Source organism: Peromyscus eremicus, chromosome 1 (assembly GCF_949786415.1).
Source record: "Peromyscus eremicus chromosome 1, PerEre_H2_v1, whole genome shotgun sequence".
Taxonomy (NCBI): domain Eukaryota; kingdom Metazoa; phylum Chordata; class Mammalia; order Rodentia; family Cricetidae; genus Peromyscus; species Peromyscus eremicus.
This window is the reverse complement of record NC_081416.1, coordinates 57,648,313-57,663,364: the sequence shown is the minus strand read 5'-3', so window position 1 is coordinate 57,663,364 and position 15,052 is coordinate 57,648,313. Positions and strand designations below refer to the sequence as shown.

Genomic DNA, 15,052 nt, shown 5'->3' with positions numbered 1-15,052 from the left:
ATATTGAACTTGGAGGAATTTGCTTTTTGTTTGGGTTGTATTGTCTTGGCATTTCTCAAAAGCTGGAGAAGATGTGAGATTTTGCCCTTAAAAAAGAAAATGTTTAGTCTTAGTATGTTGGATTTCTGGAAACTTTGTACTTCCATCAAAAATGAAATAGTAATAATAATTTCATGCTAGTCAAGCTGGGGATTGAACCGGGAGCCTTCTGTGTGGTAGGTAAGTGCCCTGCCACTGAGCCATATCCCTAGTCCAACAGAAGCATCTTAGAACTACCAGCCTAAATAGAATTCACACAGCTCTCCAGACACCTGAAAACGTGCTTAGAAGGTCTGTCGTTGACCCCAGTCCCCCAGTCATTCTCATGCCATCTGCCCAGCATTTTCGTTTGGGCTACAATTCTCCCATGTTACCAAAATGTCACAATTGGTTCCTCCAAAAACAGACATCAGCAAGAGCATTTCGGATTTCTCCCACACAGTTTTAATATGTTCAGTGACTAAAATGAACATTGAATTAGAAACTTATGTAAGAATTTTGAAAGCAATAATATTTGAACTTTGAAAACGATACCACCCTCTGGTTCTTCGGAAGCTCCTTTGACTGAGCTGGGCCTCGAACCCAGGGCCTCTTGAACACTAGGCAAGTGCTCTGCCACTGAGCCACACCCCCAGTGCCCCCCCTCTTGCTTTTAAGGTCCCATTTTTAAAGTCTGGACCTTATTGAGACTAAAGCAATTTGCAAACATGACTTTGAAATTTCAAGTAAGCATAATGGGTCTCTTTGCTCCTAATGTTGGGACGGCCGAAACCAAGGTGAGCAGGGCTGAGTCTCACCAAAGCCATGTTCTAAACTAAGAGTCAGAACCAATAGTTTGGAGTTTGTGATATATATTATTTCTCCACACTTTGCAGAATTATATATATACATATATATATATATGTATATATATACACACACTAAGTTACTTACATTCTTGAGTAGAACCCTAGCCTCAGGCTTTATCTGTAAGTAGTCTTTCTCCCCCCTCCTCCTCCCTCCTCTTCCCCTTCCTCCCCCTCCTCCTCCTCCTTCCCCACAACCATCTTCCTATGCCAAAAGCTACATTTTATTTTATTTCAGCTAATATTTTTTTTTTTTTTTTTTTTTTTGGTATTGAGACAGGGTTTCTCTGTGTAATAGCCCTGGCTATCCTGGAACTCCCTCTGTAAACCAGGCTGGCCTCAAACTCACAGAGATCTGTCTGGCTCTGCCTCCTGAGTGCTGGGATGACAGGTGGGAGCCACTAGACCTGCTTCTAGTATGAATCTATTTTGTACCAATTTTTTAAAACTTTTTTTTTCTTCCCGAGACAGGATTTTCCTGTACCAGCCCTGGCTGTCCTGGAATGTACTTTGTAGACCAGTCTGGCCTCAAACTCACAGAGGTCTGTCTGCTCTGCCTTCCAAGTGCTGGGATTAAAGGCGTGCGCCACCACCGCCCGGCTTCTTGGCATCTGTGAGTTTGTTTTTTTGTTTTGCTTTTTTGTTTGTTTCTTAACTTTTTTTGTTGTTTTTGGTTTTGGTTTTGGTTTTTCGAGACAGGGTTTCTCTGTGTAGCTTTGGAGCCTGTGCTGGAACTCACTGAGTAGACTAGGCTGACCTCAAACTCACAGAGATCTGCCTGCCTCTGCCTCCCGAGTGCTGGGATTAAAGGCATGCACCACCACCACCCCGCAGTTTCTTAACTTCTGTATCAAACATACATATCATTGCTTTAACTATAACACAAAGGACAAACACATCCCCAACTTGTTCCTTGGTGTAGGAGCTGTGCTTCACCAGTTAAAACAGGTTGATTTTCCTACCATGAAATACTCTGAGACTTTGAGTTGTTTAAAGTAACGTCTCAAAGCTAGGCCCAGTGGCATGCAGGCCTGTAATCCCAGCCCAAGTCAGGTGGAGGAAGCACTCAGTCCCTTCTACAACCTGAGGATATCATGTACCAACAGTTTATTGAGCCCTGCTTGGCTGTCCACTTATCTCACCATTCAAGAAGTAGAAGCAGAAGGATCAGGAGTTCAAAACTAGCCTCAGTTATGTAGAGAATTTGGGACCAGCCTAGCATATAGAGGACCCTGTTTCAAACTCACCCCACCTACTGGGGGGTGTCTTCTACTGAGGAAGGCTTCAGCTTGGTTTCTTTCATCCTTTTTCTTTTTTGGGGGTGGGGGGGATGGGGGTGTTTCGAGACAAGGTTTACTCTGCATAACAGTCCTGGCTGTTCTGGAAGTCACTCTGTAGATCAGGCTGGCCTCGAACTGAGACATCTACCTACCTCTGCCTCCCAAGTGCTGGGATTAAAGGTGTGTGCCACCACCAACCAGTTAACTCTTTACTTCATGTGGAATTATTCTGATGAGCGATGTGAGGTACACACAGGACTTGTTTTTTCTGAGATACCAGTACATTCCCAACATAGTTGGTGGTTAATGCTCCCATCCTCCCCTGAGTTTGTGATTCTATTTTTATCAATGTGGAGTTTCACTCCTAGGAGACTTCTTCACCCTTGGGCCTTTCTAGTCTATTCCCCAGGCTTATCTCTTCTCCGACCAACACCTTGCTATGCTCATCATGAGACTTAAGCTTTTTTTTTTTTTTTTTTTGTATCTGATATGGCAGTTCTCGTTTTCAAAAAAACACCTTGTTACAGTTAAGGACTCATTTGTACAGATGAAATTGAGGCATCTTCTGAATCCCATGGAGTTTTCTTGTTGTTCACTTGTTCAGCCCCCCAACCCAGAATGATGGTGTATCTCTGGTCTCCTTCACACAGAGGCTATTTACCTTGTTAGCAGTCGTGGTCTAAGAAACTTACTGTGGCCCCCGGAAGGCCTCATTTTCATCAGTACTCCGGCTCAGGCTGGTGGATCTCATCCATTGCTATTTCAGCCGTCTTTGGCTGTCATGGTGGGCTTCACATCTGCAACAGCGACATCCTTGCCCCTCTTGGTGGCTAATCTTGTATGATAAGAATTTTCTTGTCTTTCCCTGATTTATTTTCACGTGAGGACTCCTGGTATCTCAGGTGTTCTTCTTGACAGTCTAGAATACTCTTTAAAGCTCTGCTTTGGAAGGTATCTCTGATGGAAATGAAGAGAGAGAACTAACTTCAACTTCTGCTTTTTGGAGGGTGAATGCCTACAGGACTGGAGCGCTTGGACAGAGTGGCTCCTCCTGCTGGCAAGCCGTTCGGCACCACCTGATACTTGACTGTGTATGAAATACTTCAGTTTTGCTTTAAATACTGGCAGCAAGAGCTAGCATTCGGGGTTGGGGATTTAGCTCAGTGGTAGAGCGCTTGCCTAGCAAGCGCAAGGCCCTGGGTTCGGTCCTCAGCTCTGGAAAAAAAAAAAAAAAAAAAAAAAAAAAAAGACAAAACAACAAAAAAGACCAAAAAAAAACAAGGTAACTGGCACACACAACCTTTTTCATTTTCAAAGGCACCCAAGGACATTTTCCTGGCTGGGAGCAATGTTTATTATCTGTCCTTTAGAATGTCGCAGTCACAAATCGGTTCCAGCCCGCAGGAAAGGCTCCTGTGGGGTGTGCAGATGTAGTGATTGACAGCTGGGTGACAGCTGAGGATGCTGGAAGCTCCACCCTCCTCCGTGCTCGCCTGCAGCTGGGGCCCTTCCTCCACTTCCTGGGAATGCCGCTGTGCTAGATCTTTGGTAATTTTTCTCATTTCTTTAAGATCTACGTTTGTGAATTCGGTCCCATCTGTTTGGGTTTTGAAAATAAAAGCAATGTTCGCCTGGGCCCCCGCGCGCCGCACAGCGGACAATGCCTGCGAGGCCGGACCCGCCCCACCCACAGAGAGGAGGAGGAGCAGGTTTTCGTTTGGACCAGCCCCCATCCACCGCAGCATCTGCCCATGCGCGGTAAGGATTGTTTGGGTTTTTTTTTTTTTTTGGCTTCTTTCGCTTGCCGTCCTTACCCGCCGTGCTTTGCGCGGCATACACGGAAGTGGTTTCCTCCGGCTGAGAAGCCGGGCGTTTGTGGTCGTACCTCGACCGGTGGCGACTACTACACAGAATGGCAGGAGTGCGAGGGCCCGAGGAGAGCCGGGCCGCCGCCGTGGCCGTGGAGCAGGACATGTTCGATGCCGTCGTGATGGCGGATGAGAGGTAGGCAGCGGCCCGGTTCCGCCCCGCCCCGGCAGCTGCTCGGCGGAGCCCCGCTGTCCTCGGGGACACCCGCCTTCGCCATCTGCGAGCTGCCACATCTTCTTGTTCTTTAATTGCCGCACATACGGCAGTATTCATGGACCTGCTGATGGATGTGTCAGACAAGCCCCTTTGGATGCGGAAACTTCCCCCGGGAAACGCCTGGGCGGGGCGGTGGCCCAGGGCATCTTGGCCTTTCCAGGCTGGCTGCTCACCTCCCCGGGGTGGCCGGTCGAGCTCTACTTAGGGGTCCTGACATATGCAGAGGCACAGGCGCTCCCCAGGCCACCCACCTGCCAAGTGGGGAGCTGTTCACTTATCACGAGGGCTTCCAGAGCATTCCTTCCCCAGTGCAGGCTGCAAGACACTGCCAGTTTTCCTGTTGGTCCCTCAGGGACAATACCCTTCTACTCAGGGCATCGCAGCGGTGGCATATTGTGATGATCTTAGGGATATTTTCTGTTACTCTAAAGAGGTGTGGTGAAGAGCCCTGGGTCCTTGGAATGTTTTAGGAACAGACGACTTCAGTTACGATGGCATGTAGGCTCAGCTGCACCTACCCTGTTTTGAAAATTAGATTTCTAGTGTGTTCCAGGCTTGTTTGAGTTTGTATCTTTACATTTTCCTTGTGGGTTTTGGTTCTCTGCCCGGGTTTGGAAGTCACTCATGTTAATGGAGGAACTTGGGTCTCTAGGGTTTGGGGCTGTAGCTCAGTTGATAGAGTGCTTTCCATAGCATGCACGAAGCCTGTAAGCATCAAGGTTTCACATGGAGGAGGTAGCACACACCTGTAATCTCAGCATTCAAGAAACGGAGGCAGAGTTGCTTGATGGCTGCAGCCTGGGCTACACAGTGAGGTCCTGTCTCAAAAATGGGGCGGGGGCACAGTAATGCAATGGGCCAGGGAGTGGAAGAAAGAACTAGACCTAGAACCTGCGTTGTGTGACTTGAGTTTTAAGCCTTTCCTCCTATAGTCTGCTATGTCCTGTGGGAGCCGCATGATACAAGTTAGGAAGATTTTTCAAGGTACAGTGACTTACCTGCTGAAGTATGTTTCTCTATCACAGATTCCACGGGGAGGGATATCAGGAAGGCTATGAAGAAGGCAATAGCTTGGGAATCGTTGAAGGAAGGCAGTATGGCACATTACATGGAGCCAAAATTGGATCTGAGGTAAGTGGGAGGGCCACTTAGCAGTAACTTCATAGATGAGTGTGGTAGTCCGTCATCCATTACAGGATGGTGATCCATCCTGTGATCCCAGCGCTCAGAAAGCTGAGGTAGGAGTTCTAGGCCAGCCTGGGCTAGATAGAGATCCTGTCTCAAAAAACAGAGGCCGGGGAAGTAGTTGAGTGACAGAACATGCACCCAGCATGGCTTTGAAACATTGCCTAGAGCAGTGGTTCTCAACCTTCATAATGCTGCAACCCTTTAAAACAGTTCCTCGTGTTGTGGTACCTCCAACCATAAAATTATTTTGTTGCTACTTCATAACTGTCATTTTACTACTGTTATGAATCATAATATGATATACAGGATATCTGACATGTGACCCCAAAGGGGTCAGGACCCACAGGTTGAAAACCAATGGCCTGCCGGGCGGTGGTGGCGCACGCCTTTAATCCCAGCACTCGGGAGGCAAAGCCAGGTGGATCTCTGTGAGTTCAAGGCCAGCCTGGTCTACAGAGACAGGCACCAAAACTACACAGAGAAACCCTATCTCGGGAAAAAAAAAAGTCATGGATCCTTTTCCTCTACAATTGTTTCTTTTGCTGTTGATGTTAGAGCATATAACCTCTTCTTACTGCAAGGCCTTTGGTGGAGATTCATAGACCAGACAGAAAATTCTTAGCACAGGACCACCAAAGTATGTTATGGGAGTATCAGAGTGCTGTCTCATGTCTCCAGCCAGCTCCGTCCTCACCCAGAGGGGTGCCATGTTTGCAGTGAAATTCCATAAGCCCCACAGTTTTTCTCCTGTTGCCTTTGTCCTTGCTTAGCCATCTCCAGATCATTGACCCTGACTGGCAGAGGAGGTCATGACAGTATCAGATACCTGATGCCATAAAGCAGGTTCTACAGACTGATGGGCCTAAAACAGCCATCTTTGGTTATGCCACACAGTATCCGAGGGTCAGCAGGTAAGGAGCCATGTGTCAGTAGGGCTCCAGTCTCATCTGAAGGCTTAGCTGGACCAGGGGATCTCTTCCCAAGACAGCACACCATGTAACTGGTGTCCTCTGCTCAGGTGTCCTCATGTTACCCCTAAGCAAGTAGCCAGTGAAAGCAAAGCAGAAGTGGCATTGCTTTTTCTAGCCCACCTCTGCCTGAAACTCACAGGTTCCAGAATAGCTGAAGAAGCAGTGTGGCAGCCCTCTGCCCGGCCCGAAGCTTTGAGATCTTGGTAATTGATGTGGTGTGGCTGAATGCTTACCGCCTTCACTCTGGGCTGGTTTTCAATTCACAGATTGGGTGCTACCGTGGTTTTGCTCTGGCATGGAAATGTCTCCTACACAGTGGTGCTGGCGAGAAAGACAGGTGAGGCTGAGGCTCCCTTCCACCTCCTTTTCCCCCTACCTCCCATCAGCACGCTATCCATACAAAGGCCAGGAGGAGCTCTGAGTGTTCCTAATGTGTGCAGTTATCTGTGTCATTAGTACAGAAAATAATAATGGCCACCTTGACTGTTGTTATCCAGAGAATAATAAATGAAATGTCTCAGGCACCTCATAGGTACTCGATGAGCGCTGGGTGATGTCACAGCTCAGGTAGTGTCAGATGGATCCTGTTCTGTCCATTTCTCACTTGGGCTTCTGATAACAACAGACTGTAGTAGTGTCAGTGGAATGAGGCCTCGGAAATGCTGACTCTGCCAGGTGTGGTGGTGCTCACCTTTAATCCCAGCAGAGATAGGCAAATCTCTGTGAGTTCAAGGATAGCCTGGGCTACATAGGCAGTTCCAGGACAGCCAGGACCAGGGATGGGGGAAAGAAAGGAAATGCTGGCTTTCTTGTCTCCTAGCCAACCAAAACACAGTACTGTCTTTTTGGGAGCCCAGGGCTCACACTGTGCCCCAGACTGGCCTTGAACTCATAGCCATCCTTCTGCCTCAGCGTCTTGTGTGCTGGGCTCCCAGACATGTACCACCACAGCCAGCCAGACTTCATCCTGAAGTATTTCCTTTTTGGCACACACAGGCCCTAGGGACTGTCACTGTTGTTTGAGCTTTGTTAGCTTTGATACCTTGCCTTACTGTGCGTTGCCTGCCTGGGCCTGTGAGCTGCCCCATATGCCTGCTTCCCAGGCTGGGAGGGAGCCCTGAAGTGAGAAGCCATACTGTCCTTGTGTACAGAGGCATAGGGTTAGGCTGGCAGTGTGTAGTCTTCAGTCTTCCTACACCTCCTGGCCTGGCCTGGTGCAGGCGGGCCTGGAGGAGGGAATTAGCAAGCCAGGCCAAGAGGACGGTAGCTCTCTTCCTGTGAGACTCACCCTTTTATTTGACACTTTGAGTGTCTAGGACTCATACCACACTCATCCTCAAAAGTAAGAGCAAGGTGTTTGTGACTAATTGTGGGGTTCTGGGGTTCTCTCTCTGATTGTCCATCACATGATTTACTGGCTTCTTGTTTTTGGTTTTTCAAGACAAGGTTTCTCTGTGTAACAGCTGGCTGTCCTAGAACTCACTCTGTAGACCAGGCTGACCTCAAACTCACAGAGATCCACCTGCCTCTGCCTCCTGAGTGCTGAGATTAAAGGCTTGGGTCGCCATGCCTGGCTCTCGGTTTGTTTCTTTAGTGTGAGCGGGTGGGAGGCAGCTTCATGACTGTAGGAGTGACTGGACAGGTTGATCTAGGAGGAGTTGTGTGACTGTTGGTGCCACCGCTGGGAGGCAGTCACAGCTGAGACTGGCTGCCATCCTTTTGGGGTGGTCTCCCTTGCTCCAGCCTGCAGGTCCCTGGGTGGAGGAAGGGCCCTCTGGTGAGTGAGTGCTCCCCAGCAGGTGGTGTGCTTAGCCTGTCCACTGCTCTGCAGATGCGATGGAGTGGGGCCTGGAGTCGCCCCAGGTGACAGCCTTTTCCCTGTGCCTTGCAGCCGGAAGATGAAGGTGGTGGAGGCGCTGATCACACTGCTGCAGCACTTCCCCTATGATGACCCCACTTACGAGAAGCTCCACGAAGACCTGGATAGAATCAGAGGGAAGTTCAGACAGGTGTGTGTCCCATCGCCTCTGTCTGGGGTGTGTCTGTGTGTGCTGTAAAGGCAGGCCGGACACAGGCCCTGGGGTCCACATGACGGCAGTGTTGGGCAGTGTGCTCCCGTGTGTAGATCCAGAGGAACTCATTCTCCTGCCCCTTGAGAATGACTGAGATGGCCTGGGGATGATGTGGCAACATGGCCTTGAGCTGGTGCTGGGATAGGAGAGTGGGGCTGGCAGAGGTGTGTCCTCAACCTGAGCAGAAGTTCAGGAGGTGTGAGACCCCGTTGGTGAGACACCCTCTCTTGACGCTTTCAGCTGTGCTCACTGCTCAACGTGCAGCCCGACTTCAAGGTAACTGCAGGAGGCTCTGGACTTGCGTTTTGAGGACTCAGAGGAGCAGATGTCTGCACATTAAGTGTCAGAGTGATTAAAGGCCAGCCTGAGTGGCACTCGTTGTTCTGTGGGAGGACCAGTGTGGCCTCTTCCCTGAGGTTCTTCCTGAGTGGCTGGCAGAGGTCTCACTGCCCTGCCTTCTGCACAGGGGCCTGGCAGCACCCTCAAGAGATTGCTTGCTGCTGGCCAGAGTGAGTAGCCTTGCCATTCCTGTGGTCATGAGTAGGGTTCCCCTGAGGGTGGGACTCAGGAGAGGCAGGCTGATGTGAACGTACTTAATGGCAAACGAGCAGGTTCTTTGCTGTGTGCTGAGACCCTGCTGGCCGCGCGTGCGGGCTTCCTTTGTTTTTCTCCATCCCTCTGGCAGCCCAGAGGTGGATCTCACTCCTCTCTAGAGAAGATGAATAGACCCACTTACGGCCTGCTACCCCAGATCCACGTCCTGCAGTGCCACACGGTGCCTCTGCCTTGAGCATGTGCCGTTATTACCTACACCATTGGGACCCCGTCCTCTGCTGCAGAAGACCCAGATTCATGCAGTGTGCACAGGATTCAGGCTCCATCGGGCCTGATTTGCTTCTGGATGCCCAGCGGAGAAGAGAAGGCCAGTCTGATCCTGAGGAAGCCGAGGCATGGCCTTGATGCTGCCCCCAAACAGGTGTGGGATGAGCTCTACACTTTAAGAAGTGGCAGTGGGGGAACTACCTGGGAACCAAAGCAGGACTAGATGGTGGTTGCTGCTGTGAACGTGCAGCGCTTGCCTGTGTGACACTAACACTAACAGCAGCTTGCGTGTCTCCCATGGCATTCACAGGCAGGTCTAAGGTGAGCTGTCAGGAGTAGGCTCAGTGTGCCCATGCATTTCACAGGTGTGGACACACATGACAGCATGTGTTGATATGCCTCCTCTGTGTGGCCCCACTGTATCTGACTATCCCTACTTCAGTTCCAGGGCAGGATGTGAAGGGGTCACCGTGGATGCATGCCACTTGGAGTTTTGAGGGTTTTTTGGTTTTGTTTTTGTTTTTTAATTTTGATTTTCTTTTAGAGACAGAGCCTCACTATATAGCCCAAGTTGGCCTTAAAGGGTGATTCTCCTGCCTCAGCCTTCTGAGTGCTGAGATCTCAGGCCTCTGAACCTAGGACACTGTTTTTACTATCATGTATGTCATAGCATCTTGATAGAGTAGGGACCTCTGTACAAGCTGGAGCTCCTGCCTCATTCCATCAGCCCAGGCAAGCCGGAGGGAGGGATGATGCTGGTGCCCGAGGCTTGGGGTGCCATGCCTCTGCTTCCGAGTCTGGCAGCAGCCTCTCAGGAGGCCTGCACCGTTCTCCCAGCCGCTCCCAGGACCAGGTGCTCTTCAGGGTGCTTCTCTGGGTGGTAAGCTCAGAGAGCTGTGGCTGCTCTTTTGACCATTTTACTTTTCTATTTGGAGAAAAGAATAAATGTGTATTTTAAAGTGATACTCTGCCTGGGATCATTTGTACTGACAGCTGCTGCGGTCCCCCAGTACCAAGATGCTGAGGTGTCAAGATCTTGGTTCAGAGCTGAGGGCCCGCCGTGCCTGTCACATTCTGCCTGGATTTGATACCACAGTAGCAGTTACTAGTTCCTCTCTTGTCTCTGCCCCCTCCCCCCCTCCTTGTACATGTTAGGTATTCCAGTTTCCACCTACCAGCAGAGCCACAGCTGCCTGCCTGATACCCCCTGTGTTCCCAAGGTCCTCATCCAGTCCCCAGCATGCTTTGGTCACCCCAAAAGATCTTCTGGATCAGTGTAGACAGAGACCATTCTGCCATGTGGGCGTGCCTCCTCTTCCCCCCACTGAGATGGTTGTGTCTGCTGTGAAAGGAGATGTAAGTCATGAGGAGGATGCTGTTACTTCTAGATGCCATCCCACGTAGGGGACACTTGGAACTGCCATAGACAGCCACGGGAAGCTGTAGTGAAGCTGTTCTTGAGTGTGGCAGAGTCAGGCACCACTGGAACCTGTGTCCTTACTGTCACTCCTGAGCTGCTAGCCAGTCCCCTGCCTTTTCAGACCACATCCTGTGAGCTGTAAGTGTCCCCACTGCTGGACTGTTTTCTGCTACCCATCCCACCCTGTCCTGGCTGGCTTTCTGGCAGATTGACCTTCCTATGACTTTAGGATTGATGTCATCCCTTATGAATGTCACTGTGTCACATGCTGGAGGCTGGAGGTTTGAGACAGAGGTGTCTGGGTTGGCTTCTCCCCAGTCTCTCCGCTGAGCTTGCTGCCTGCGTCTCCTGCACAGCTGTGTCCTGACTGAACAGGGACTGTACCAGTGTCTCCTTCTCCCTCAGTCACCTGCAGATTTATCTCCAGTCACAGGGCAGGGCTTGTGACGGTCAACTTGACAGGATCTGGAATCACCTAGGAGACACACCTCTGGGCGTGACTGTGAGGGTATTTCCAGAGAGGCTTAACTGAGGAGAGAAGACCCGCCCTGAATGTGCTCTGTCCCATGGACTGGAGAAAGCAAGCTGGATACCAGTGTCCATGTCGCTCTGCTTCCTGACTGGACATAATGTGACCATCTGCCTCGGGCTCCTGTTGCCATGCCTCCCCACATGATAACTGTCACCTTATAAACTGGCCAGAATAAACCCCCTTCATCCTGTAACTTGCTTCTTTTGGGTATTTTGTCACAGTAACTAAACCCAGGGCCTTAGGCCTGCAGGGACACAGGCAGCCTGTCTGTGACTGTGGGACCGATTTCAGCCTGAGGCTAAATACTGAATGAAGTTCTTCCATGCAATGCTAGTGTTAGTGAGGATTTTTAAACATAAAGACTATGGTGGCACACGCCTTTAATCCCAGTACTCTGGAGGCAGAGGCAGGCGGATCTCTGAGTTCGAGGCCAGCCTGGTCTATGGAGTGAGTTCCAGGACAGCCAGGGCTACACAGAGAAACCCTGTTTTGAAAAACCAATATACATAAATAAATCAGCACAAAGGAAATATATTTGCCCCAGAGGGACAAAGGACAGGGAATAAGAGACAAAGACAGGAGACAGAGGAGATGGGGAAGGGACAAAGGAGATGGGGAAGGGGGATTTGCTCTGGAGGGACAAAGGACTGTCTCTCCACAGAGAGGAGACAGACGTGGCCCATAGACAGATGGAAGTTTATAAAGGGAAAGGGGAAACGCTATGTTAGAATGAGGTGTTTAATTTTGACTGGGCATCTTAATTAGGAGGACCACAAGGGGTCTTTTGATCACAGGACTTCAATACTTTGATAGCTGGACCTTGGTAGTCGGCATAGGGGGTAGATGGCCATATAAGGGCATAGACCTTGGTGGCTCGCTTTAGGGATGTAATCTAATGGTTTAGCAAGGCAGAGGGAATGGGGAAGAGCAAGGCCTGCCAGAGCCATGTTTGCATACTTGGCCTGCTAGAGCCCTTCAGGGTGTATGAATTTTTTACTTGCACCACATGGGGCAGTGCCTGCGGAGGTCAGAAGAGAGCATCAGATCCCTTAGGACTGGAGTTTCATAAGGTCGTGAGCGACCATGTGGTGCTCCAAACCAAAGCTGGGTCCTCTGCAAAAGCAGCAAGCACTCTTTTTTTTTTTTTTTTAAACATTTGTTTATTTATTATGTATACAGTGTTCTGCCTGCATGTATACCTGCAGGCTAGAAGAAGGCGCCAGATCTCATTACAGATGTTGTGAGCCACCATGTGGTTACTGGGAATTGAACTCAGGACCTCTGGGAGAGCAGCAAACACTCAACCACTGAGGCATCTCCTCAGCCCTGCTGTTCATGAAGTGTGATTTTGTAGGATTGTAGTGATGGGACACGAGTGAGATAAAACACTCCAGAAGCTCCGGCTGGGGCTTGCTCTCAACTCCACAGTGGCTAATGATGGAGCACCCCACACCCTAAAACAGTGGTTCTCAACCTTCTAATACTGTGACCCTTTAATACAGATTTCATGTTGTGATGAACCCAACCATACAATAATTTTCATTGCTACCTCATAGCTGTAATCTTGCTACTGTTATGAATCGTAATGTAATTATCTGTGTTTTCCAATGGTCTTAGGTGACCCCCATGAAAGGGTTGAGAACCACTGCCCTAAAGCAAGGCCACAGTTCATTTTCTGATTATGTGGTATTCACTCTGTAGTAAGATGAGGAGGAGAAGAAGGGGCGAGAAGTTCTGTTTGCCGGGTCCTGACTTTTCTACCCCATTAAGTCCACATGTGCCAGACTGCAGAACGGCATCGTGGGCTGTGGAGTGACTGCTGGTGGCTGCAGTAAGTGGCCAACTCCAGGCTGGACAAAGCACGGTCGGGGAGAGTGGTCTGTGCCAACTGCTCCGGACTGGCTTCTTGCTCATCTGAGCCGGTGGCAGGTCTTGTATCTAGCAGATCCAGGAAAATGGGGTTATAAAGAAGGAATCCAGGGTTGGAGAGATGGCTCAGAGGTTAAGAGCACAGACTGCTCTTCCAGAGGTCCTGAGTTCGATTCCCAGCAACCACATGGTGGTTCACAACCATCTGTAATGAGATCTGGTGCCGCCTTCTGGCCTGCAGGGATACATGCTGTATACATAATAAATAAGTAAATTTAAAAAAAAATCCTTACAAAATTAAAATTAAAAAAAAAAAAAGGAGCCTGTTTCAGGAGGAACAGTGAATGAAGGGGCTGTCAGATGCCCCAGACCCTTTTGTGGGCTTGCTTGCCCTTCTTTCCTCCCTCCCTCCCTCCCTCCCTCCCTCCCTTCCTTTTTTTGAAACAAGGTTTCTCTGTGTAGCCCTGGCTGATCAGGCTGATCTACCTGCCTTTGCCTTCTGAGTGTTGGGACTAAAGGCATGTGCCACCACCGCCTGGCCCATGGACTCTTTGATGATGGATGCCATCACCTTCTGGGAGCCTAGAGGTAGGGGAGCACTCACCTATGCCTGAGGAGGTGCAAGGGAGGTTCCCATGTCAACTTTGGGGTTCAGCCTAGAGATGACCACAGTATACCGACTAGGGAGATCACCTCACTCTCCACAGTTGTTCCCATCGTCGTGACAGAGCCAGGAATTGGTGTGTATCTCAGGAAACTGAAGTCACAGGGCTAACTGTCAGAGAAAATGACATGTTGTGGGACCCCAGAGTCCTGGCCCCCGGGATCCAGCCCCCAAAGGTCAGTGGCCTGTGGCTCTGTGTCATAGTTCACTCCGCCACCATCTTACAGTGGTGTAGAGATGTGGTGTAGGTAGTTGTGGAAATTAGTCAGAGATAACCAGGTCTAAGGTCATGGTAAGGGGGATGACACCCCATAGGAGAAGGCTGGGTGGGCCCTGGGGTTCCAGCCATTACTTCTCCTTGCTGTTTCCAGCAGCAGAGATCTTACAGGATGCTAGAGTATACAGGAAATAGGGAAGTGGGGCTCCATTATCATGAGATCCTCATCTGTGATGGGGTGGGACTTTGTGGTGATGTAGCTGTTTGGGGTCTCCATGCTCCTGGAAATCACCACCCAGAAACTCATTAGTTCACCAAGTTGGACTTTGGCAGAATTGTACTTTGGTCTGTCACTGGGGCTCCATCTGGAGTGAATAGAGATTTGTTCACTTCTCCCGAAAGTTAAGCCAGCGAGGACCCCGAGTTAGCTTTCCAAGAAGGGAAGTCACTCCTTGCCTTTCTGTGATCAGCCCCCCAAGGCTGCTTTCCCAAGGCCCTGTCCACCCCTGCGTTGCAGGCTGGAGTGGCTGTCCCTGTTCCCCATGGAGGGGGTCCTTATAGCCTCTGTTGGAGAGCATGCATGACTGAACCCAAGGGTCTGAAGACAGGACTACAGACTTGGGAGTCCTGGGCCAGTTCTCCTAGCGGGGGTCTTACTGTTGCCAGTGGGTGTGTACCCCTGAAACCAGAGCTCCTGACCTGCTCTTGAGCTCAGAGGCCTGCTGCAGGTCCACTGTATCTGCTTTGGAGTAGGGTCTTAGCCATCCTGTTCAGATGGAGTCTGCTTGTGTTTGTACTTGAGTAAGGAAGGCCTGCTCAAGCATGGCTGGGACCTATCACACTTGGTGTCTTAGTTGGGGTTTTTATTGCTGTGAAGAGACGCCATGACCACGGCAACTCTTATAAATAAAACATTTAATTGGGGTGGCTCGCTTACAGTTTCAGAGGTTCAGTCCATTATCATCTGATGAGGAGCATGGCAGTGTGCAGGCAGACATGGTGCTGGAAAAGTAACTGAAGTCTTACATCTTACAGGCAACAGGAAGTC

The 15,052-nt window shown here is 50.0% G+C and overlaps 1 protein-coding gene across 1 annotated transcript; it reads left to right on the top strand.

Annotated features, from left to right (window-relative positions):
• The first annotated feature begins 3,996 nt into the window (after nt 1-3,996).
• On the top strand, nt 3,997-10,265 carry Lto1 (LTO1 maturation factor of ABCE1). The gene is made up of 5 exons (XM_059249478.1): nt 3,997-4,168; nt 5,275-5,380; nt 6,675-6,745; nt 8,300-8,417; nt 8,721-10,265. The coding sequence occupies exons 1-5, from the start codon at nt 4,077-4,079 to the stop codon at nt 8,787-8,789; spliced, it is 456 nt and encodes a 151-aa protein (XP_059105461.1). The 5' UTR covers nt 3,997-4,076; the 3' UTR covers nt 8,790-10,265.
• Nucleotides 10,266-15,052: the final 4,787 nt, after the last annotated feature.

What these genes read in the sequence shown, in the direction of transcription:
- Lto1 (XM_059249478.1), top strand. Translation starts at nt 4,077, where the DNA reads ATGGCAGGAGTGCGAGGGCCCGAGGAGAGCCGGGCCGCCGCCGTGGCC. An exon ending in GAGCCAAAATTGGATCTGAG is followed by an intron (nt 5,381 to 6,674) that starts GTAAGTGGGAGG and finishes TTCAATTCACAG; the next exon opens with ATTGGGTGCTACCGTGGTTT. An exon ending in TCAGAGGGAAGTTCAGACAG is followed by an intron (nt 8,418 to 8,720) that starts GTGTGTGTCCCA and finishes TGACGCTTTCAG; the next exon opens with CTGTGCTCACTGCTCAACGT.